Source organism: Heteronotia binoei, chromosome 21, assembly GCF_032191835.1.
Source record: "Heteronotia binoei isolate CCM8104 ecotype False Entrance Well chromosome 21, APGP_CSIRO_Hbin_v1, whole genome shotgun sequence".
Lineage (NCBI taxonomy): Eukaryota > Metazoa > Chordata > Lepidosauria > Squamata > Gekkonidae > Heteronotia > Heteronotia binoei.
Genome location: NC_083243.1, coordinates 49,304,094 through 49,328,689, shown reverse-complemented (window position 1 = coordinate 49,328,689; position 24,596 = coordinate 49,304,094). Strand labels below are relative to the sequence as shown.

The following is a 24,596-nucleotide window of genomic DNA, read 5'->3' as shown; positions in this document are numbered from 1 at the left end:
TTACTGTAGTTGACCTACATAGTTTCTAATGTTCCTGGACATCAACAGGAATAGGATGTTCTTCTATATGTTCAGTGCCAAGCATGTAACACTTCTGTTGGTTGCTGCAGTTCAAAAACAAGAATGCATACAAACATCTCACAAATTCTGAAGAGTTCCTTTATTTACTTGAAAGAAGACTTGACCTTCTTGTCTTCTTTTCTGTCTTCCTACAGCACGAGAGGAGAATGTTGCCACATTCCGTGGGTCTGAATACCTGTGCTATGACCTCTCCCAGAACCCCATCCAAAGCAGCAGTGATGAGATCACCCTCTCCTTCAAGACATGGCAACGCAACGGGCTTATCCTGCACACTGGCAAGTCAGCAGATTACGTCAACTTGGCTTTGAAAGATGGTGCAGTCTCGTTGATCATTAACCTGGGGTCTGGAGCCTTTGAGGCCATTGTGGAGCCAGTCAGTGACCGCGGCAAATTTAATGACAACAGCTGGCATGAAGTTAAAGTGACCCGCAACTTGCGGCAGGTAATGGGGGAGGAGAGAGTATGCTGTGAAGACTTCTATCTAGTATATTGAAGCTGGGGCAGTTGTTTAGATATGTGGGGCTCAGGGTGGGAGTGCTGAAGCATTTGTAACGGGAAGGAAATCATAGTGATCGTTAATTTACTGTAACAGCCTCATTGCAATATCTTCATTTCCACTTAATAATTTTCTCTTCCCCCCCCCTCCCCTGATATGATTTAACAATACGATTTTGTGATTTGACTTCACTTTCATCTCTCTTTTCCTTTGCTCTTTTCCCCTTTCTTTTCTTATTCCCTTAATTACATTTCAATCTTATCAGTAACATTCTTGTTGCATTTAATTCGAGTAGGAATGGAGACTATTTTCGCAGCTGCTTTACCCACTCCCTTTTTTTCTCCTTTATGTCCTGTTAATTGATTTAACCATTTCCATGATGTCATTACTCTAATTCTGTAAGGGGCACAATCCACTCAGAAGTTGTCCTGCACAAACTCAATTAAAACGAATGGCATTTGAAGAGGCTTGTGCAGAAGAACTTTTCCAGGGGATGGTGACCTCAGCCTTTGGTTTGCCATTATGGTCTTCTTTTTTCTTTTGTGTGTGATGTACTTATTTTATCCTTATGCACTGAACTAGTCGTACTTTTTCCAGATCTCCTTATTTCTTTGCTTTGGTTTTTCGTTAATGAACCTGAGCCACTGCTGCTTTGTCTCTGTCTACTCCTTCTTGTGAAGACTTCAAAAATGGAATGACCTACTAATCAAAGCCACCACAGAAGAGCATCCCCCACCCTGATTCTTGACCCTTTGTAATTCCACTGCTCTGTCAGGTGATACAATCACTGAAACAGCCGTTTTAGAATACTGGAACTTCTCTCTTTCACTCATAAAATAAAATATATGCACTTTTTAGGTAAGATCTGTTTAAATAACCCTGTTTCTGAAAACTGGTGAATATAGCAGGTGTTTGAGTCCATCTGCCACATGACAAATGAGCTTTACATTGCATATGTAAACTATTTGGGGGCTTATTGGTTGATAAATGCTGTGTAAATAGCTTGTGAGGTAAGATTCTTTTAAATTAATACTTTTATGTTCTGTTTTTTTTTTTTATGTAGCCATCCAGACTTGTACGTGTTGATATAAGCAAAACATAGGCTATTTATTTTACTTGCTGCCATGAATGTTAACTCTGTTCACTTTATGCAACTTACAGATTGAAAAAGCTGCCCTCGGGGAATGTTTACACTAGTAGAAAGTAATAATCCTCATGCCTAAGGGTATTCACTAATCACAGTCAAGGGCTGAGAAAATCTTTTCTCCCTGTGGGCTTTTCTTTGCATAATTATGCTCACTTCCCAGAACCTTTCCATATCAGCAGTCCTTAAATAAGACCAGCAATTGAGTTCTCTTTTCTTTTAAGAATCATAAGTCTTACAGTTTCTAGGAGCCATAATTTTCTTTACACTATAATTTTATTTTGCATGGCTTGAGAGATACAGGAATGATCCCTTGCTCTCACCTGAACGTTTAATGTTTTGGAATGTGCTTCTGGATGAACAGGGCTGGACTACTTTTCAAATAAATAGTTGAATAGGAGGGATGCCTAATTATTAATGAAGGGTCTTTCACTCTTCTCCTTTTGAATATAAGCAATTGGAAACAAAATATATGTACTTCAAGCAACAGCCCAATTGCATTTGCCGTTTTACTACCCACTATTTTTGGAACCATGATAAGATCCTTCAGTCTCTTTCAAAAGCTGTTAAATGTCTTCTATCTGATCCCTACAGATATGTGCATTTCGGCTGGTGTATGCAACACTTTGCTTTGTTATAATGAAGCAACCTTTTATTGTGGGCAAATGGGACAAGGCTGTCTGTCTAGCCTCCCTGTCACAATCCCATGATGACTGCTGTTAACGCACACTAGCAAAAGGCCCGTCATTATGATACGTGCACATGAAATACTTACGTTACTATAACCCTTCCCTTCTGCAGCATCCTTATCAGTTAGGTCCAAGCTACTCATTGTCAGAAATTGTGTCCTCACTGCAGTGTCAACTCTAAGGGTAGCACTTTCTTCCATGTAAGTGAATGGCTGCCATTTATTTCAGGAGGGTGGGGAGGGGATGAAGGGACAACATTAGCATGAGACAGTTTGTTCCCTGTCTCCAGTTATCCCAGCTACTAAAACCCATGTGCATTTTGTTTCTCTGTCACACTGCAGAGTGACAGAATATTTGAAATTGGCTCATCTTAGATATAGATGAGGTTGCATTAATATTGTGGATTTTGTAATGCCAGAAATCCATTTGGATAATGCTCAGAGGGGTCATCCTCTGTTTATGATGCTACCCGATAAAATTCTGTGCTATATGGCAATTTTGTGCACTATCACTACATATATTTGGTGATGAGACCTATTTTTCTGTGCTCATGTTACATTCTGGCTAGATCCCCAATAGTAGCAGAACACCATATTATCCACTTACTGACTCTTTCTCTTCTATTGGACTTTTGAGGCATGATTTCTCTTTTTTTCTAATATACATTGTTTGCATATTTAGACCATTTATTTTTTTTTGCAGCCTTTTAATGAGATTGGCACTGTATGAGCTACTTTCCAGTTTCTGGCACTGATGTTAGCAGGCTATGGACCAGAGTTATTGGCTCAGTTATTTCATGTTTCTGTTCTAAAAGTGCTACCTAGTCTAGTGACATTACTTTTCCGTGTGTACATTTGTCCCCAAGCTACTTCCATGCAGTTTTCAAAGTCTGGAGATATTTAAAGATTTGTTGGTTGAAAATAACAGTTCAGCTGTCTCTTTGACATGTTCTTTTTGGAATACAAGTGTAGAGGCCTTGCAGGACTTCTGCATAATATCCCTATGACCTGTGGAGGTTCATCTTACATTGGGGAGACCCAATGGAAAACTTCCTGCTTCTAATACATTATTCACTTTTTTATATATCTTTAAGTACTTCTCAGAAACCCTCTCCATTTTCTTCATGGGTCTAGGGGTGACCTCTTAAGTAGGCAGTGCACCAGAAAGCTTTGTGCGGCATCACGACATAAAACCAAACATAAAAAGAGGCGGAGATGCAGGTATCCCTGCCTACTGTCTTGGCTACCACTTGTGAAAGGTAGCTTTGAGGTTTGAGGCAAAATTTGCAGTCAGGATGTAAGATTTAGCATAGAGTTAGAAACAAAAGAATAATATACATCCTTTGGCTCCCTATTTGATTTGGGAAATCCATCAGTCTCTACTTTCTAGATAATCAGCCCAAAGCAAAAAAAAAACAACTAAATATAGGTTGCATAGTATGTTGAATGGGATCAGCTGTGACTGGTAGGGCCTGCTAAGATTTTGGTAGTGAGAGCCAGTTTGATGTGGTGGTTAAGTGTGTGGACTCTTATCTGGGAGAACCAGGTTTGATTCCCCACTCCTCCACTTGCACCTGCTGAAATGGCCTTGGGTCAGCCATAGCTCTGGCAGAGGCTGTCCTTGAAAGGGCAGCTGCTGTGAGAGTCCTCTCAGCCCCACCCACCTCACAGGGTGTCTGTTGTGGGGGAGGAAGATAAAGGAGATTGTGAGCCGCTCCGAGACTCTGAGTGGAGGGCAGAATATCAATCCAATGTTGTCATCTTCTTCTAGTGGAAGAGCACTGGCCATACACTGCCATGCCCTATGCTTTCCATATAATGATCTTCCATCTAACTTCCTGTAGTTCAGTAGTTGGAATTCCACAGCTTTAAGAATGACACTTTTGATGTATCAAATCAAGGGATGCAGAACAATGCATTATTGTTCTTATTTGATACATTTGTGTGTAAGCAGAAAGAGTGCATGGTGTCAGCCTAAATTCTGCTCAAAATTATATGGGATTGCAGGGTTGCCGCTGAAGGCAACATTTGCTTCCACTGTATTAGGTACAGATGTTCATTTTGTCCCTGATGTGGTGGATGGGCCTAATAACTTCACTTTCCTCAAACATCGTCATCAGTCCAGTAGAAAACTGTCAGACTCAACTGAAATTTGGAAATCTAACATCATGTATTCATTTTACCCATATTGGGTTTTTAAAAATATTTTCAGAATGACTACTCTTTACAGTTCTGTCTCTGCTTCATTGACTGCTTTGGTTGATGGTGTATGTTATTTTCTGGGGTTGGGATTATTTTCTGGTGATTTCCTTCAGTGACATGCAGTGTCCAGAGGACAATTGAATCTTCATGGCTTGCCAGAACTGTGCCTGTTCAAAGTGTAGGACTAGGGGAGGGTAGCATTGAGAATTGTTAGGTGCAGATAATGTTTTAACAAATGCATAAGTATCTGCCTTCCTAATTTTTCTTCTCAAATAAATTAGAAATCTACACACATCTGCAGAATCACCTGTGGCAACTCTTGCTGAACTGTAAAACTTCATACTTCCTGTAGAGGAAAAAAATAATCCCCACTTTGAAAACTGTCACATCAGGAACTCAGCTACCTTAATTTTTTTCTTTTCTTCTTAGGCTGTTTGTTTCCTATGTGCTAGGTGTGTGAGAGTATGAAAACAGTGAACCGTGATAGAGTGCTATATCTGTACTTGTAATCTGAAGTAATTTTTTCAGTAAGAGTTAACATTGTGTGGTTTTGATACATATATAGATCAGCTCATAATTAGTGATCCAGCCAAAGTCTGTAAACCCTAAACCCAAAATGCAATTCTAATATGCATCTTCAGTATCAACATGTACACTATAGCCCTGAGGACTTTCCTGTGTACAATGGAATAGAGGGATCACAGACTCTCTCTGTCTCCTTTTCCTCTCTCTACTCCTTCCCAAGAAATACAGTGGTTGCTGCATGGAGGGAAGGTGGGAAGGAGAGCTCAGCTAGGGTTGCCAATGCTGTCTTGGGAAATTCCTGGAGATTTTTGCAGTTTCTAGGGAAGGACTCTCTTTTGTTCTCTAGTCTATGGAATATTATCGAGTCTGCCCACCGACATTGTTATTTTCTCCAGGGGACCTGATCTCTGTCATTTGGCTAGGCTTCCCAATCCCCAGGTCCCAGAGGGGGATCCCCCGGTTTTACAGGCTTCCCCCTCCCCCAGCCAGCTGGCCGGTGGGGGAAGCCCCGCCCCCACAGCCATCATGCACCTCCATGAACGATTCCCATAGGGAATGATGGGGAATTGATCTGCGGGTATCAGGGGCTCTGGAGGGGCTGTTTTTTGAGATAGAGGCACCAAACTTTCAGTATAGCATCCCAAGTTTCAAAAAGATTGGACCAGGGGGACCAATTCTATGAGCCCCAAAATAAGGTGCCCCTATCCTTCATTATTTCCTATGGAAGGAAGGCATTTAAAAAGATGTGTAGTCCCTTTAAATGTGATGGCCAGAACTCCCTTGGAGTTCAATTATGATTGTCACACCCTTGCTGTTGGCTCCACCCCCAATGTCTCCTGGCTCCACCCCCAATGTCTCCTGGCTCCACCCCCAAAGTCCCCAGATATTTCTTGAATTGGACTTGGCAACCCTACATTTGGCAATCAGTTATAATTCTGGGAAAACTCCAGTCCTTAAATGGAAGTTGGCAACTATAGGCTCAGCAGCATTCTTCATATATATTAAAATACAAAGACAAATGGCACAAGTTTTGGTACATACAATTAATCAATAAATCTTCAATACTAGAGAGTGATAGTAGAACTAAAAATATACAGTTTTACATCATAAGCCAATGTAGTCCCTTACTTGCAAAATCCCAGGCAATCTACTATTGTTAAAAATAGTAGCAAAATCTTTAAAGGCAAGTCCATCAAGACTAGAAATGAGGGTTAAAACAAGAATCCTAGCTAGAAGTAAAACAGGTCATGATAATATATGTTTTTTGGAAGAATATAATGACTGGTCCATTTGTAATTTTAATATATTTTTATTGCTAATGTCAATTTAAAGTTCATTCTGTTAATTTTTAATAAGTTTTTTTTAATTGTGCAATTTTTTTGTGGCATAATAAAATAACTGATATATTTCACCAGTATTTCAGAAGAAGGTTGTTAATAGGGTTTCTCTTTTTCTCTTTGGAATGCAATGTATTTTATGAGGGAGAGCAGGAGATCTGAAAAAGGGACACCTGTTCCAGTTCTTACCATTACAATTGCTTGTCCTTCTACCCTCCTATATCAAATTGAGGGAGCAGCAATAATATTTCTAATGGTAAGAGGCTTTTCTAATTGTGCATTCACACTACACTAAATAATGTGTTTTGCAACTGGATTTTTGCTATTCTTACACAGTAAAAATCCAGTTGCAAAACACATTATTTAGTGTAGTGTGAATGCACACTAAGTGTCACTTTATACATTTACTTATACTGCAGTTACTGTCCTTTATGAGTCATTTCCTTATGGTCCTTTCTGACAGTTGCATATTTATTTGTGCTGATTTCTTTTCTCTCTACATGCTGCATAGTTTTACTCACCCTACTTCTGTTGCTAGTCATGCTACCTTTTTTCTTCTATGACATGTATCAATTTCCCTACAAGCTATACTTCTGGGTAGAACCATTATTTATTTAATGGGGTTTTTTTAGTCCTGGCCTTTTCTCCAAGGAACTTAGAGGAGCATACATCCCATGTATTTTATCCTCACAGCAGCAACTGGGATGGACTGAGAAATATTGACTGCTCCATTGTTACTCAGTCATTTGAACCCTCATCTCCCTGCTCCTAGTCCAGTATTCTGTCCTCTATATCATCCTAACTGTTTGCATTTTTCTTGGCCCTTAACTAATTTAAGGAAGATTGTTTCACCTTCAAGATAAGCCTGTCTTTATTGTCCTGTAGATTCACTTCTTGCGTTCTAATAAAATCCCATTAGGTAAAAAAATTACACAATATTAACCATATGAACCCAATTGTTCCCACACAAACCACTCCAGAAAGAGTACCCATGAGGGACAAGCAAAGATCAACGGGCACCTGTGAAACATTTTTTTTAATCACATGTGGAAAAACTTCTGTAAAAACAATGTGAAAATGAGCACCTCCACATAATGGAGTGAATGTCTAAAGTGACTCTAACTTTTATTTATTTTCACCATTGAAGGAGAAAGAAAACAAAATCAGCATACTGAGTACATTGTCTTGCGGTAACGCATCTGCCTTCCCCCAACTGACTGAACACCTATACAATGCTAAATTGACACATTAAAGTATTGTAGGAGTCCATTTTGCAAGTAGTTGGACTGACACCAGTTCAATGAGTTCCAGGCTGGACATACATGGTTGTTTTTCTTTTGCCTCACTGTTAACTCTAGATAAATGAGTACTGCAATTTTTAAAACATTTCAAAAGTCTGTAGAACATGTTTACCAGAGGCAACAGTAGGCTGCATATACATACCATGAATAACAATGCTGTGTTCATACTAACTTCCAGCACTTCCAAACAGCTATCACCTGTGCGTAGTTTAAAAGACTCACAGGCTCTGAAAAGACTCAGTCAGTATATAACACTAATCCCTTTTCTAGTGCATGTTACCCCATGTTGGAAACTTCCCTGAAAGGTGCCTGTTGAACCTAAATGTAAAATCCTTCAGGGAATTATTCCCAGCATCAGGGGCGCCCAAGCAGCTTGTTCCTTTGCAATATCATTCCTAATTAGGTTTCCTGTATTTCTGGAACAACAATTGGTTATTGGTTGAACAGCAAATCCTGGAATGTGCAACTTCTATGGGCTACATGATCATGCTAATAATATGAGTGGCCCCAAGCGAAGCAGAGAAGCTGCTACAAGAGATGAAAGCATCCTTCTTAACAACTATGCAGCTGTATTAACTACTTGTGTATGAAACTTGAGGTAATGAAAAGACCAAAGCAATTTTTCAGAAATATTATTATACTGAAGAGGACACCTCTTGCTCCATAAATTGAAAGTATTCTTGACAGTATCCTGGGCTGTGCAAGCCTATCAGTGAGCAATGAAGGCATCCCCCCCACCCCCAGACATGCTGAATTCTATCAACATTCTTTCCCTTTCTTCCAAAATATCTGATGCAAGCAGTCACCATGCCTTCTACTATTAGGGAAGCTTCTCCCCATCCTTCTGAGTATCACAGGTGAGCTACACATTGTCTCTGTTAGTCCAATATCTCTTGTTCTGTATGTCTTTCCTGAGAGTCACCAGTCCATCTGCTTTAAAGAAATCTGGAAATTGGGGGACGGGAAGGAGAACCACAGGGAATCGTCAATCAACAGCCTGCGCCCAAGAGATATATTCGGTTGGTTAGAGTAACTGAACAGCACCTGAGGGTAGTTGTGACTGGGATCACTGAAAGGAGAGAGAAATGGGCTGGGATGGAACAGTGCTGGGATCTCTCATGGTTGTACATATTTGTGTGGGTGGAGTCGGGTGGATGGGGAATAAACACACTGATGGGCTTTTTGGAAAGTAAGTATTGTTTATGTTCTCTGATTTTTTTAAAAGCCAGTATGGTGGGCAGTGGGGAGTGTTGCTAACATATCTTAAAGTGGGATGGCTAGATTCTGTATAAAGAGAACGGGAAGGGGTAGGTAGCCCCCTTCCTCCTAACAATCTATATGGCATGGTTTCCCAGACAGTCCTGCTCATATTGTCCTCTTTCTCACTCTGTGTGTGTTGGGCGCCCCACGCCTTTTTTTGAAAGACTAACACTAGACCATTCATGCAATGTGTCATTTTTACTAACCGACTAATGTACTAACACCCTAACGACTCATCTTTGCTTTTAGTTATTTTAATTAACAATCGTTCTGTTCACAATTTTTTAATTTCCTTTCTTCCCCCTTTTCCGCAAAGCACTCAGGCATTGGACACGCTATGGTAAACAAACTACATTGTCTGGTAGATATCATTCTTATTGTCTCTTTTTTTGGGTTTGCCGTGTGTTACCTGCCTTTACCTCTCCATTCCCTACCACCCTGTTTTCCCCTCCCCTTTATACTTATCTCTCCCCTTTTGTTTTTCTTTTGATTTTGCTGTAAACACCTTTCTTCCTCTTTATTTATTTATTTAAAAACCATTTTCTTTAAGAAAAAAAAAACAAGAAGCAAACAAACAAACACAACAGTTCTGGAAATGGGGTTTGATCATCTCTTTCCTTGGCTTCTTCAGTTTTCTATCTTTTTTAAAAAATATTTTTGCTGTTTAGTAGATTGCTATTTTTATTCTCTTCTCTCTCTCTTTTTTTATTTATCTTCCTTGCTCTCTCCTTCTCTTTCTGTTGCTTTGGATTCTCTGAAGGCTTTTAAGTCAACAACCATGTCAGGGCCTATAGTTTGTTGTGGTGAGGCCGACCTTTTCCCCTCATCCTTTTGTTGTGGCAATGGCTGTTGTAGGCAAAACTGGCCAGAGTTCCTCTTCTTCCCAACTTCATTCTAACCAATTCCTCCTGTCAACTTCCCATACACATTCACAAATTCTCACACTCTCCCTCTCTCTTTCTTTGACTTCCACTTGCCATGGCGAAAGGAGCTCAGCCAGTTGTTTGTTTCAGTACACACTTTGCATGGCATACCCACATCTGGTTAAGCCCCACCTACTCTTCCATTTTGCCCCATCCCACCATACTCAATCTCTTTTTCTCCATATCTCCTTCCAATCACTTAATAACCTTTAAACCAAATGCACATCAATTTCACCACCCTCCTTCCCTTGTTCTCCTTCTGTCTCCCTTCACCTTCCATGTGTTATGGGATTTGGAATCTTTTGGACCTTTTTTTTTCAAGTTCTTTTAGTGTTTAGATGATTTTTCTTATAGTTTAGTTGGGTTTTTTGTTTTTGTTTTTTGATGACTGCATGCAAGTGTGAAAGTCCACCTTCCTCTCTCTCTCTCTCTCTCTTTTTCAGAATCTTTCATTCTTCCTTTCCAAAAAATCACAGGCATGGGCGTGAAAATATGGTGTGTGTGCACGCTTGCCATTTTGTTCTTTCTCTTTCAAACTCTCACACTTGCTGGTGTGTAGTTGATTTTATTTCTTTTCTATGATTATTAATAACATTTTTGAGTTAATACAAATTTATTTATTTCACTTCCTTTTTTTTCTTTTTAAGTTGCGGTGGCGGGTGGCGGGTGTGTGTCTCTGTAGGTACATAGCATGCTCATCCATAATGTATTGAAAGTGAGATCCCTTCCCTCCCTCCCTTCCCTGAATGCATGACCGTCAGTGTGCCGTGCACAAAAAAAAGAAGCAAAATCAAATATATCAACTTCGTCTTCATTAGTGTCTTTACTAACGATCGTTACTAACGATAATCACTACAAATAATGATTAATTAATCATAAAATCAATTCAGATAAGTTCTCTTTCTCTCTTCTAAGAACAGTTCCATTTTCTGGCCTGAATAAGCAAGAAGGCATTCTGGCAGGTAGCGTAGCTCTCTTTGGCTTTATTGTTGGTGAAATAAACAAAGCAGACAACTGAGGAACTGAACTCAGGGGGCAGAAAAACAGACCAGTAAATGGAACTGGGCTGCGCTAAACAAAACAAACCTCCACAAAACTTATCCCAAAAGTTACATCAAAAAGTAGGGGAGATGACTTGCTCTTATAAGAACTGTAAGGTCATTGCTGGGAATTTTGTTTTTTCTTTTCTTTTTTGTTTTGTCCATTGTGTTCTTCAAACAGGTGACAATCTCTGTGGATGGAATCCTCACCACCACTGGCTACACCCAAGAAGACTACACCATGTTAGGCTCTGATGACTTCTTCTACGTGGGTGGGAGCCCCAGTACAGCTGATTTACCTGGTTCTCCTATCAGCAACAACTTTATGGGCTGCCTCAAAGAGGTAATGTTTTCAAACCCATAACATTCATTTATTTGGCAGTGACCATTTTTTGTGTGCATTGCTCCTGAATATCAGGTGGAGATATTGAAATTCATGCTTATACCTCAAATCATCTTTGGATGGCATTGACTGTATATGGAAACATGTAGCCATTACCTTGTGTTCTATTGCCAAACTTCTGTCATTTGAACTATCAACTGATTCAGCAGCAGTTAGTGTTCAACTATGGGCATATGATGAAGGAAATCGTCACGTAGTCTTGGTTCATTCACAACCTGTGACTGGGACAAGAGACAGTGAAGATAGATGAGGAAACAGAAGTGAAGCACAAATTCATCATAGCCTCAATATACCTTGAGGAAAACAAACCAGGGTTGGAGCCTGTTAAAAACTCTCCATTTCAAACTTTGGGGACTTTTGAGCAAAGGGAAGATTGCCAACTGAACCTCACTCTTTTCTGAAGGAGGAAATATAGAATATAGAGACAGATAGCCCATGGGATAGCAAATGGAAAGATACAGGGCAGCACAGAAATGGAATAAAAAGGAAGGAGAGCAAAATTACAATAGAAATAATGGTGAAAATACTGAATACAGCTCATCTTTCTTTCATCATGCAACTGAAGCTGGTGTACATGATGTTGCTTGGAGGTATTCTTTCTAGCCACTATCTCTCTCTCTATATATGCCTGCTTTATCAAGATTGTCAATAGTCAGGAGAGCCAGTTTGGTGTAGTGGTTAGGTCTTGAGAACCGGGTTTGATTCCCCCACTCCTCCACTTGCACCTGCTGGAATGGCCTTGGGCCAGTCATAGCTATTGCAGTCATAGCTATCGCAGGAGTTGTCCTTGAAAGGGCCGCTGCTGTGAGATCCCTCTCAGTCCCACCTACTTCACAGGGTGTCTGTTGTGAGGGGAGAAGATATAGAAGATTGTAAGCCGCTCTAAGTCTCTGATTCAGAGAGAAGAGCAGGGTATAAATCTGCAGTCTTCTTTATGTCAAGAGAAGGAATGGGCATGGACTGGACCACAGTCCTAATTTTTCCATAGATTGGGGCCCAATTCATGGTCCAGGAGCCCAGTCTGTCCCTTCTCACCAACCTGGACCTCCCGCAACCATCCAAGGAGTTTTGTAAGGTCTGTGTCAGTGAGGCTTGAAAAAGCTGTTGAAAAGTAATATGTTCCCTTTACATGGCTTTTGCAAAGCCATGTGGCATATGAGTGAAGGCCGAGTAGCAATTTCACCCGCTCAAAAGTGGGTGAAGTTGCTGTTCGCCTCCACTTGTGTGCTGTGTGGCTTTGGACAAAGGTCAATTAAATTTTGAATGGCTTCTGTAAAGCCATACAGCACATGGATGAAAGCTGAGTGGCAGCTTCACCCACCTGGAAGTGGGTGAAATCACTGCTCACCTTCGCTTGCATGCCATGCAAGTTTGCACAAAAGGCCATTTAAATTTTAAATGGCTTATGTAAAACCACGTGGCACAAATGGCCAAATGGCAACTTGTGGCTTGCCTTCACTTGTTCATCACACAGCTTTGCACAAAAATGGCTTTTGCATGGACCAAATGGACCATGACCCAGTCTTTTAAGTGTAGAGGTTCCTGGTCTAGTTGGGCCCGTAAACCCCACAGGACTTGAATCACTGTGGTCCTTTCCCCCCCTGAACCGTGACCATCCACATTCAGAAGTCATCCCACTGTGTACAGCCAACATGGTATAGTCGTTAAGAGCAGTGGACACTAATCTGGAGAACTGGGTTTGATTTCTCTCTCCTCTGCATGAAGCCTGCTGGCCATTCACAGTTCTCTCGAAACTCTCAGCCCCACTTATCTCCAAGGTAACTGTTGTGGCAAGAGTAAGCAAAGGAGATAGTAAATTACTTGCAGACTTCTTAAGAGATAGGGTAAAACGGGGTATAAAATCATCTTCTTCTTTGTCTACTAATATGCAATATTTTTTTAAAAAGAAAATATGACACTGGCAAGTAGAAAATGATAGTGTCCAAATTCAGAGAGCAGCAGTTCATTAAAGTAGAAAAGAAATTATATGAAGTTGAACAGAAGAAATGAAAGTTATGAATCTGAATGCATAAACAAAAAATCTGAGAGGAAAAAAGTCTCAATTTTTGAAAGTGGCACCTACAATGAAGAAAATAAACATCAACTTAGAAAACTAATAAAATAAGGTATGTGAAAATACAAATGTATACCAATTATGACAAAAAAGCATTAAATAGTATTTACCATACCTCCCTTCCTCCAAAAATGTGGCAATGCACAAAGCAGAGCAAACCATATAACAAGGAGGAAAAATATATGAAGCAAATTAGAAGGGGGAGGTAGGATGGCATTCAGTTAAAGCTCAGGCACTAATTATAGTCCAGTGAAGGCTGCCACAAAAGTGGATGGAAACAGAAGTTGTTTGTGGGGGCAAAAAAGTCATCAATGTTCGTGAAGTTGATTAAAGAGATATTTGAAAATATATTGTTGATCAGAGAAGCACATTTTAAGAGGGCCATACAGTATACGTAGTATTGTACAAATGGACAATAAAAAGATGTGAGAAAATTTATGTGCACTTTACAGAAGCATGAATAAGGTTGAAACTGTAAACAAATTCAAGAACACAGAACAAATACAATGTTAAAGCAAAAAAGCACTAAAACCCACTTAAAGTTAATAATCCTTATACTAAGAACAGTCTAATATCAGAATCATACAAATGAGTGGGGGGTGGGAATGGTGGTGGTGGTGGCAGAATTTTCTCCAGTGAATGGAAGAGGGGGAAAAGCACTTTGTCATATAGACTGATAGATACTATGCTACAAATTGATATGGCAGAATAATGGAAGAGGGGTTGTAGAAAGCAGAACTGTAGAAGAGGGCAGGAAAATGTCAGACATTAAGAGAAGAAAATATCCAAGGTAAATATGAGTACATATGTTAACAAACAGACTAGAACTGGAGGAATAATGTAAAAGTTTTATTGTGGAAAAGAGACAAAAAAAAAAAAGCTGATCATATGTGGGCTCATCATTGTACAGAAATAAAGAAAAGACCTGTGTGACAGTATACTGAGGTCTAGCTGTACACACAGACTATAGAAATTATGTTAAAGATTAACCTCCATTTAAGAGCATGGGAAAAAAAGAAACATCTGGACCTAGAGCAGGGGTCCTCAAGCTTTTTCAGCCTGCCAAGCCCTGCTGTCTGTGCCCTCACCTTCAGAAGTAAGGTAGGTGGTGACTGGAGGCAGGGCTTTTACAGTGGTGACACCTTGCCTCTGGAATTTCCTCCCCCTTGAGGCTCACCTGTCAGTTATGCTACTCTCTTTTAGGCCCTAGTCCAGGAGTCCCCAACATGGCACCCATGGGTGTCACAGTGCCTGCCAACATCATTCCTTGTGCTCCAATTGTTTTTAGAAAGTGGGTGCTGCCAGGAGGATTTCTGCCTGCCAGGAATTTGATTGGCCATTGAAAAGCTGATGGGCTGTACAGATTTTTTACATGTTGCTTTACTCAAAGCAAGCTGCATGTTCACAAAAAGACATTTTTTAAACTATATAAGACATCCTTTAAAACAGAACTTCTGCCTGATGTGTGGAAGAGTTACTATGGAAGTTATGTATAACTTTACTCCCTGACATTTTGGGGCTGGTGCCACTTCCTGTGGCAGCCATTTTGTGATTGCACCCACCATCCTGTATCACAATTCCAAAAGTGTCCACCAGTTCAAAAAATCTGGAGACCTCTGCTATACAACTATTCTTTCATTTGCAGTTTAAGCTATCTACTCTCTAGCTCGATCTGTGTGTGTAGTGGGTGGGAGTGAGTAGACAATGAAGTTATACAGTGATTTGTACCTGTACAAACTGAAGATAGAGGAATCTTGAATTTATATCCTGCACTATCTTTTTTAAAACCTTGCCTGCAAGTAGAAATCTAGCACAGCAGGAGAGAATTCAGCTTGATCTTTTCCCCTCATGCAATAGCTTTCTACTTGCAGGATATATTTTATGTGTGGCAGCATTCAACAATGGTGTCCTCACTGGCAGTCTGAACTGGGTACAGTCCACTGACATTTTTCAGGAGAAAGTTCTGGTGCAAGCTCTCCCCTGCCCAGTGATCTAAAACTAGAAAGGAACTGTATCGTTGAGATGGTAGATATAGAGCACAATGGAAAAAAAAAGAGAGAAATGGAACAGCATAATTGAGCCCATGAAATCTTTGCCTCCTTTTCTGATTATTAGCCTATTTCAAACAGGATGGTTTTTGCATCCAGTCCCTGAACAGATGATTAACGGTTTAATCTCTAATAAATTTACATTTTATGGAACCCTGCTAGGACTCTGCATCTGGTGAGCCAAGCTATTTAAAGCTGTGTTAATTCTGTTAATTGCTCTACGTTTATTTGGATTGCTGGCACCTGCGGGCTTTGGGATAATGTTTGGGGTTTATAGTCTCCTTGCTCCTTGCTGAGGGAAATGCATAGGGCCGTTTTCCTTGGCTTCGACTGATAACCTTGGCAGAAGATGCTTGTTCTCGAGAAGACTCCCTCTTCCATCACAGCTGAAAGCAGCAATTTGCCACTCAAAGCTCTGGATTTTGGCATGACTGAGGTAGAGATGAAGCAAGCAGACATCCTGTTTTGCATCCATTTGCTATACGAAGATGGCGCCACAGCATCATGGAATGGAGCCAGAGAGTTTGAAAGACTGGTCAGTTCCCTCCCATTAAAGCCATGCTTTTCCAGCTGGTTGCCAGCACTCCATTTGCACTATGCAAAATGGCTGGCTGCTTTCACAACACAGATGTGTGGAGGGGAAAAGCCTTCTGGTGATTTTTGAACTTGGACTTGGAAAAAAAATTCAGGAGTTTCAAAGCAAAAATTCAAAATAAGTCTATCAGATTTACATTGAGTTCCAATGACCTGAAACTGAACGACTGAGCTATGCAACCTAAGCTGAAAGACTGGGAGCAGGGAATATAGAAGCCACATTATATACACACGTAGCTTCCATATAGTGAACTAGACCATTGGTCTATCAAAGTCAATGTTGTTTACTCTTGTGCATTACTGGGCAGTAGATCCAGTGATCTCAATTAGGGATAGACACAAACTTGCCATGACCCTAAATTCATGGCTAAAATCACCCAGGTCTTGGGTTGTGAGCCAAGGTCTGTGCATCTCAGCTCAACAACCTTCCCACAATCCTTCCACATGGTTTTCGGGGTCCGTGCAATTCTTGATGGGACATATTGGCAGCGTCCATGGCAGACACACCAGCACCAATATATTACTATCATCAAAGCGACAGCAGAAGATGGACTTCTCTAGCCCTGGAAAAACCAATAATGGCCTTGCAAAGCTCTATAGGCAATGCTGGCAACCAATAAGAGAGCTCCCCTTCTGCTCTATAGGAGCAGAATGATATATACCCCCAGCTCACATCCAGCTGTTGTTTTCCATTGGTGGCGGGCAATCTGGACATGCTAGTTAGAAGTAGGGACAGGAAAGGGCACTTGAAGTCATTCCTCCTGTGAACAGTGGGGTTGAGGGTGTTTGGTGTTGGTGTGACAGATTGCACTTTTAAGAAACTCAGAAGTGCTGTACAAAGAGCTGAAGGACTGTGAAGGGTTAATTCTTCACCAGAGAGCCTTGAGTGACAGACTGTTCCAAACAATCTGATTGATTAGCATCAGCTGAGCAGAGAAAGACTACTGAACTGCATGCTGAGGTGATATTCTCATTCAACAGCATGAACCACATGAAATGAAACCATTTGGTGAATGGGAAGATCCATGAATGGTTGTGGTTCGTGTGGTCCCACAAACCACGAACCAAAAAGCACCATTTTCTCAGTTTGTCCCTTTCCTACTCTCAATCCCCCTCAACTCATGTTGTCCTCTGTACAAATAAGTCATATTTACAGGGTTGCTTTTTTTTTGCATGAACCCTAAATAGAGAAAACTGGCTTGTTTTCATATCTCCAGTGGTGTGTATGTTCTAATTTGCCCAGAAAATTCCCAGTTTAATAAACTATCATAATCTTCTTCTGTATCTGCCTTCAAGGCTTCTTCGGAATCCTTACCCTAGAAGGAGCAGTGTTCTGAAATGATACAGCTCTTGTAGGAAAGGTGTTAAACCAACCTGTTCCTAAATCTTCAGGTCTCCTATTTTAAGAAAACCAAAAAAACCCAACCCAGCCAGTATTTAGGACTGGCCCTGCCACTAGACAAACTAGGTGATTGCCTAGGGTGCCAGCCTTCTGAAGCACCAACGTTTGCCCCCCCCCCCGACTGTGACTTGGTGATTTTATCAGTGCAGGGTGTGTGTGTGTGTGCCAGAAGTTAGCTTTACCTATGGTTCCAGATAGTCTAGGGCCAGCCTTGCCAGTATTCAAGCTTAAACTTCAGTTCAGGATTCTCCAACAAGGAAGGCTAAACGTGATGTTATGATTCTGGCATTTACTTCCCTGCAGCTTCCATACTGTAAAAGTGGTTGTAAAAAGTGATCATTACTGCTTGAAGCACTCCCTATTTGGAATTTGGATTCTGGGCATGCTCAAAAACAAGGGATAGCTTTTTTTAACAGCCTCAAATCAGTGGACTGGTGCTGAGTACAAAAGGGATGGGGTTGTCTGATCAGAGTCTGGCTCACTGTGGCATACTTCAGAAAATCATAGACATTAGAGGAGGCAACACCTGCCAGTCCTTCCTGTCCATCTCTTTTTACCCAGTTGCTTCATTGTTCCATCCGTTGTATTAATGGGCAACATTGCTTTCAAGAGTCACTTAGCCCAGCACTTTGCTTGCCAGTTTTTCTCTTCCCTCCATTTCTGCAGAAGAGATTTTTAAGGGCAAATACAAATTCTTCATCTGCGTTTTATCTACACTTTTCTTGCATATTGTTCAACCAGTGTGGCACCGCGAGGATAGAATAATGCTGCACTTCAGTGCTTTGTATCACAACTTTGCTTAAGCTTTTTTGGGGGGTAGATGAAGCTGTTGATAAAATATGATTAAAGCTTTCTCTCACCCTTTCTTTTTGATAGCAACATTTTAAAAAAATAATTTGCCTTAAATATTACAGAAGGCAGTTATAGCACTCTAAATTGCAGCCCTGCAGAACTTCCCACCCACCCACAAAGCCAAATGCTGTCCACTAGCAGCGTATGGCATCTCACCAGGATCCCGAGTTATTGCCTGTATCCTGCCTGCCAAGGGGGGGGGGGGGCTGCAAAATCAGGGGAGTTGATAGACACCTGACCTGTCAGAAGAGGCAGTTGGGCTGCATTTGACTTAAGTTCTTCAGGTCTGCTTAGTTATCAGATATAATCAAAACATTCCTTTCATTCTCATTTTTCTATTCCCTTTGACACTAATCATAGCTTCAAAGGGGGAGGGAACCAAACAGGGGAGTATCTGCTTATCTTTATGGTTGTCTGTCCATTATGCCCTTTTTATAGATCACTTTCTCACAAGAGGCAGCATCACTTTATTTGTCCCAGGGCTTTCCAAGCTTGAAATGTGAGGCAGTTGCCCACTAGCACCCTGGCCACTGTCTACACTGACTGTTCTGTTGCCTTAGACAGATCTTTGTTTGCTTGCATTGTTCCCCAATTCTTCAGTCCTAACTTCAGTGAAAGCCAATGTGGTGTAGTGGATAGAGTGGCAGGCTATGACCCTGAGTGACCCAGGTTCAAATCTCCACATCTACGATGGAATTTCTCTGGGTGACTTTGGACTTGTCACAAACTCTCAGCCTGGCATACCTCACAGAGTTGTTTTTGTGGGGAAATGAAGGAGTGAACAATGTTCTAAGCAGCTTTGAGTCCCAACTAGGGAGTAAAGAAGGATATAAATAAATTGATATAAATAGATGTATCGTGTTGCTTATCAGGAATCTTTGCTGTTGACTGAAGTTTTTTAAATCAAAATTTGTAATCCAACTGCTGTTTGATTGCATAGGGTTGCCAGACCCCCTGGTGAAGGCAGGAATCCCCCATGGGCAGACCAGCTTGCTAGTGGGGGGGGGAGGACTTACCAGGACAGGCCTAGTCACTGGGGTCACAAAGGATATGACATCATCACACCAGTGACATCCAGGTGACACTCTGGTATTTGGGCAAAAACTCAATTCTAGAGCATCACCTGGACTTTGCTGTGTGATTACATCATTTACTGTTTGACATGGGTGAAGAGGCCCGGGCATTTATCTTTCTTCTGTTATGTTCCTTCATCCGCTGCTGGTTGCCTGGAGGGACTTGGCAGCCCTATGATTGAATTGTTTTTACCATGTTTTGTAACCTGTCTTGAGTGTCAGTGAGAAAGGAAGGAATAAATAAATAGGCTCAGAAGATTCATATACCCTTACCAAGATTCAGAGGTCATACTGTCAGGAGATACATTTCCTTTTATATGCTTTTTAATGATGAAGTTAAGAAAAATATAATGGGAAATACTTGACGTTAATATCAGCTTAATATCACTGATCAGTCATTAAACTAGCTTTCCTGTTCCCCTCAAGCCTTCATTAGGTTGGATGTCAAGCACTATAACCAAAACAACAACAAAAATGGAAGGGTGGCAAAAGGACAAGATATTTCACAACATGATACAGAAGTTCATAGTGTGCAGTTTGTAAAGTCTTAGCGTGAAAGACTCACATAGTTTGGTATTCAAAGCAAGTTTCAAGATGCACCAAAGAATTCTGGGACAGAGAAGCAAAAAACAAACCAACAAACCTCAGAACAAACAAGAAAAAAAACGCTACTCCTTTTTAGAATTTAAAAACCAACATTTAATGACATTCCCGACCCCCACCCCCTGCAGGTTGGTCCCTTCAAAAGTGGAAACTCAGATAAATACATAAGGAACGTTACTTTATTTTATGTGAATCACTAAAGACTGAATAGACACCAGTCTACCACTCAAAGTAATAATACCTACTAGTTGGAAGATAAGCAACTCCCATAATCAAAGTCCCATTTGAAGATCATCTTACAGTTGCAGAACCCAGCACAGTTATACTTTTTTTCTTTTCACTTTACAGAATTTAATATGCCTTCCTGTCCGCACAAAGGCTATGAATGCAGCTGAAAGTAAAGCATACATGATAAAATAATATTTTAGTACCATTAAATCCCTCCCCCAAAACCCCCACATACACATCAGTACAACAATTAACAGCAGGGCTAAAATATATACAAAAACATAAAAACAGCAAGTAAAACATTGGTCAGGAAGGAGGGATCACTGAGGGAATGTCAAACAATTTTTTAAAAAATTCTTTACCAACTGGTGGAAGATGGCAACAAATGTGAGTAGTAGATAGGGGGCTCCTATCATCAAAGTGACAGCTATTCCGCACACAAATGCATGTGCACACACAAAAAACAAACGCTGTATGTTTCCTTATGTGGGAGTGATGCAACAGTCCTCAAGGGGGTGGCTAGGGATCCACCCACCCCCAAGGAATGCCAGATGTTTCCTAAGGGGGAAAGGAGGGTCAGCCACAGGTGTAGCAGGCTTCATATTGTTCGGGGAAAGCGTGTTTTGCAACATAGATGTTATTTAGAGAATTGTGGAGATGCAACGGTTCTAAGCGGACATAGTTTGGAGAGGAGACATACAAAACGGATAAAATGATGGCTTTAAAACTGAACGCGGCTAACCTTATACATGTAACACGTCCCTTTAACATCAGGTTGCATCAGGTTGCGTGTCGATACAACTCATGCTCTTTAACTTGTTCATTAATGATCCGGAGTCGGGAGTAAGCAGCAAAGTGGCCAAGTTTCAGATGACACTAAATTGTTCAGGGTGGTGAGAACCAGAGAGGATTGCGAGGCACTCCAAAGGGGTCTGTTGAGATGGGGTGAGTGGGCGACAACATGGCAGATGAGGTTCAATGTGTCCAAGTGCAAAATAATGCACATTGGGGCCAAGAATCCCGGCTACAAATACTAGTTGATGGGGGTGTGAACCAGTAGAGACTGACCAAGAGAGAGATCTTGGGGTCGTGATAGATAACTCACTGAAAAAATGTCAAGACAGTGTGCGACTGCAATAAAAAAGGCCAACGCCACGCTGGGAATTATTAGGAAGGGGATTGAAAACAAAGCAGCCGGTATCATAATGCCTCCCTGTATAAATCGATGGTGCGGGCTCATTTGGAATACTGTGTACAGTTTTGGTCACCGCACCTCAAAAAGGGTATTATAGCATTGGAAAAAAGTGTAGAAAAGGGCAACTAGAACAATTAAAGGTTTGGAACACTTTCCCTATGAAGAAAGGTTAAAACGCTTTGGGCTCTTTAGCTCGGAGAAACGTTGACTGCGGGGTGACACGATAGAAGTTTACAAGATTATGCATGGGATGGAGAAAGCAGAGATAGAGATACTTTTCTCCCTTTCTCACAATACAAGAACTCGTGGGCATTCAATGAAATTGCTGATCAGTCAGGTTAAAACAAATAAAAGGAAGTACTTCTTCACCCACAGGGTGATTAACATGTGGAATTCACCGCCACAGGAGGTGGTGGAGGCTACAAGCATAGCCAGCTTCAAGAAGGGGGGAGGGTTAGATGAAAATATGGAGCAGAGGCTATTAGCAACAATGTGTGTGTGTGTGTATGTGTATATATATATATATATATATATATATATATATATATATATATATATATATATATATATATATATATTGGCCACTGTGTGACACAGAGTGTTGGTCTGATCCAACCGGCTTCTCTTATGTTCTTATGATCTGCAAAAAACCAAAACCAATGTTCCATCACAAGGTTCACAAGTGGTGCTAGAAGCCCTTCCACTTTGCCCTCCAAAGCACCAAGAATACAGAGCATCACTGCCCCAGACTTTTCCAATAAAATGCTGCGGCTAATAGCCGCTGATGGACCTCTGCTCCATATTTTTATCCAATCCCCTCTTGAAGCTAGCTATGCTTGTAGCCTCCACCACCTCCTGCGGCGGTGAATTCCACATGTTAATCACCACACATTGGCAATCTTAAAAAGGGATCATGTAATTAACAGTGACTTTATGCGTGCATCAAGTTGTGAAACACAAGTTCCAGTGCATAATAAGAACATGAGCGAAGCCGTGTTGGATCAGGCCAACACTCTGTATCACAAAGTGGCAAACAAAACCAAACCAAACCCATGTTCCATCAGAAGGTTCACAAATGGTGCTAGAAGCCCTTCCACTTTGCCCCCCCCAAGCACCAAGTATACAGAGCATCACTGCCCCAGACTGTTCCAATAAAATGCTGTGGCTAATAGCCGCTGATGGACCTCTGCTCCATATTTTTATCAAATCCCCTCTTGAAGCTGGCTATGCTTGTAGCTTCCACCACCACCTGCGGCGGTGAATTCCACATGTTAATCACCACACATTGCCAATCTTAAAAAGGGATCAAGTAAGTAACAGTGACTTTAAGCGTGCACCAAGTTGTGAAACACAAGTTGCAGATCATGATAAGAATATAAGAGAAGCCGTGTTGGATCAGGCCAACATTCTGTGTCACACAGTGGCCAATATATATGTACACACACACATTGTGGCTAATAGCCGCTGCTCCATATTTTCATCTAACCCCCCCCCCCCCTTCTTGAAGCTGGCTATGCTTGTAGCCTCCACCACCTCCTGTGGCAGTGAATTCTACATGTTAATTATCACACATTGCCAATCTTAAAAAGGGATCAAGTAAGTAACAGTGACTTTAAGCGTGCACCAAGTTGTGTAACACAAGTTCCAGATCATAGTAAGAACATGAGAGAAGCCGTGTTGGATCAGGCCGAAACTCTGTATCACACAATGGCCAATATATATACACACACACACACACATTGTGGCTCCGTATTTTCATCTAACCGCCCCCCCTCTTGAAGCTGGCTATGCTTGTAGCCTCCACCACCTCCTGTGGCGGTGAATTCCACATGTTAATCACCCTTTGGGTGAAGAAGTACTTCCTTTTATTTGTTTTAACCTGACTGATCAGCAATTTCATTGAATGCCCACGAGTTCTTGTATTGTGAGAAAGGGAGAAAAGTTGGGTATGTCACCTTTCTAAACTATGTCTGCTTAGAACCGTTGCATCTCCACAATTCTCTAAATAACGTCTATGTTGCAAAACATGCTTTCCCCGAACAATGAAGCCTGCTACACCTGTGGCTGACCCTCCTTTCCCCCTTAGGAAACATCTGGCATTCCTTGGGGGTGGGCGGATCCTTAGCCGCCCCCTCGGGGACTGTTGCATCACTCCCCCATAAGGAAACATACGGCATTCATTTTTTTGTGTGTGCGCGCACATGTGTGGGCGGGGTAGCTGTCACTTTGATGATGATAGGGGCCCCCTATCTACTACTAATGTGGACAGATAAATCTCCCTAGAGTGTTTCAGAGCTTTGGTGCCATGACTTAGAAGGCTCTCTTCCAGGTTACCACCCACCTGATCTCAGAATGGTGGGGGCACCCAAAGCAGGGCCCCTGAAGATGATCATAGTGGTTAGATGGGTTCATATGGGAGGAGGTGGCCCTTCAGGTATGTTGGTTCCAAATCATAGAGCTTTGAATGTCAAAACCAGCTTTCTGCCTTGTGCCTGGAAACAAATTGGAAGCCAGTGTAGGTGGGCCAAAGCTAGAGTGATATGGTCCCTATATTACCCACTCTGGTTAACATCCTGGCCACAGAATTCTGTATCAGTTTAAGTTTCTGAACACTTTTCAAGGACAGACTCACATAGAGTGCACTGTAGTAATCTAATCTAGATGTAATCAGGGCATGCATCACAGTGGCCTTTTCTGCTCAGGAAAGGCTGAAGCTGGCTAACCAATCAAAGCTGGTAAAACGCACTCTTGGCCACAGCTGCCACATACTTATCCAGCAGTAGGCCTGGGTCTAAGACCACCCCCAGACTACAGAGCTGTTCCTTCAAGGGGAATGCAAACCATCCAGAATAGACCTCAAATTCCAGGTCAGGCTTTTTGCCCATGAGTTCCACTTCCTTCTTGCCTGGATTAAACTTCAGTTTAGTAGTCTGCATCCACTCAAAAACTTTAAATGCATTCTCCAAGCCACTGGTTGGCTTGGCTTGGCGAAGCGATTTAAAGAGACAAATGCCTTTTCCAAGCCAACTGATGGAGTGGGGGGGGGGGGGCTTTAAGAGCCACACAATATGTGTGAAAAAGCCACATGTGGCTCCTGAGCTGCAGTTTTGTCACCCCTTACCTAATC

General features: G+C 41.4%; 1 protein-coding gene across 22 annotated transcripts in view; it reads left to right on the top strand.

Moving 5' to 3' along the window:
- NRXN3 (neurexin 3) overlaps positions 1 to 24,596 on the top strand; it is a 1,739,678-nt gene that overhangs the window by 415,261 nt on the left and 1,299,821 nt on the right. For 13 of the 22 annotated variants that reach the window (XM_060262988.1, XM_060262985.1, XM_060262968.1 and 10 more), the window contains 3 exons: positions 216 to 523; positions 9,351 to 9,374; positions 11,179 to 11,340. In XM_060262988.1, coding sequence (XP_060118971.1) covers positions 216 to 523; positions 9,351 to 9,374; positions 11,179 to 11,340 — 494 coding nt within the window. The remainder of the gene's footprint in view (positions 1 to 215; positions 524 to 9,350; positions 9,375 to 11,178; positions 11,341 to 24,596) is intronic. The other 9 variants (XM_060262987.1, XM_060262986.1, XM_060262972.1 and 6 more) reach the window with 1 other exon arrangement.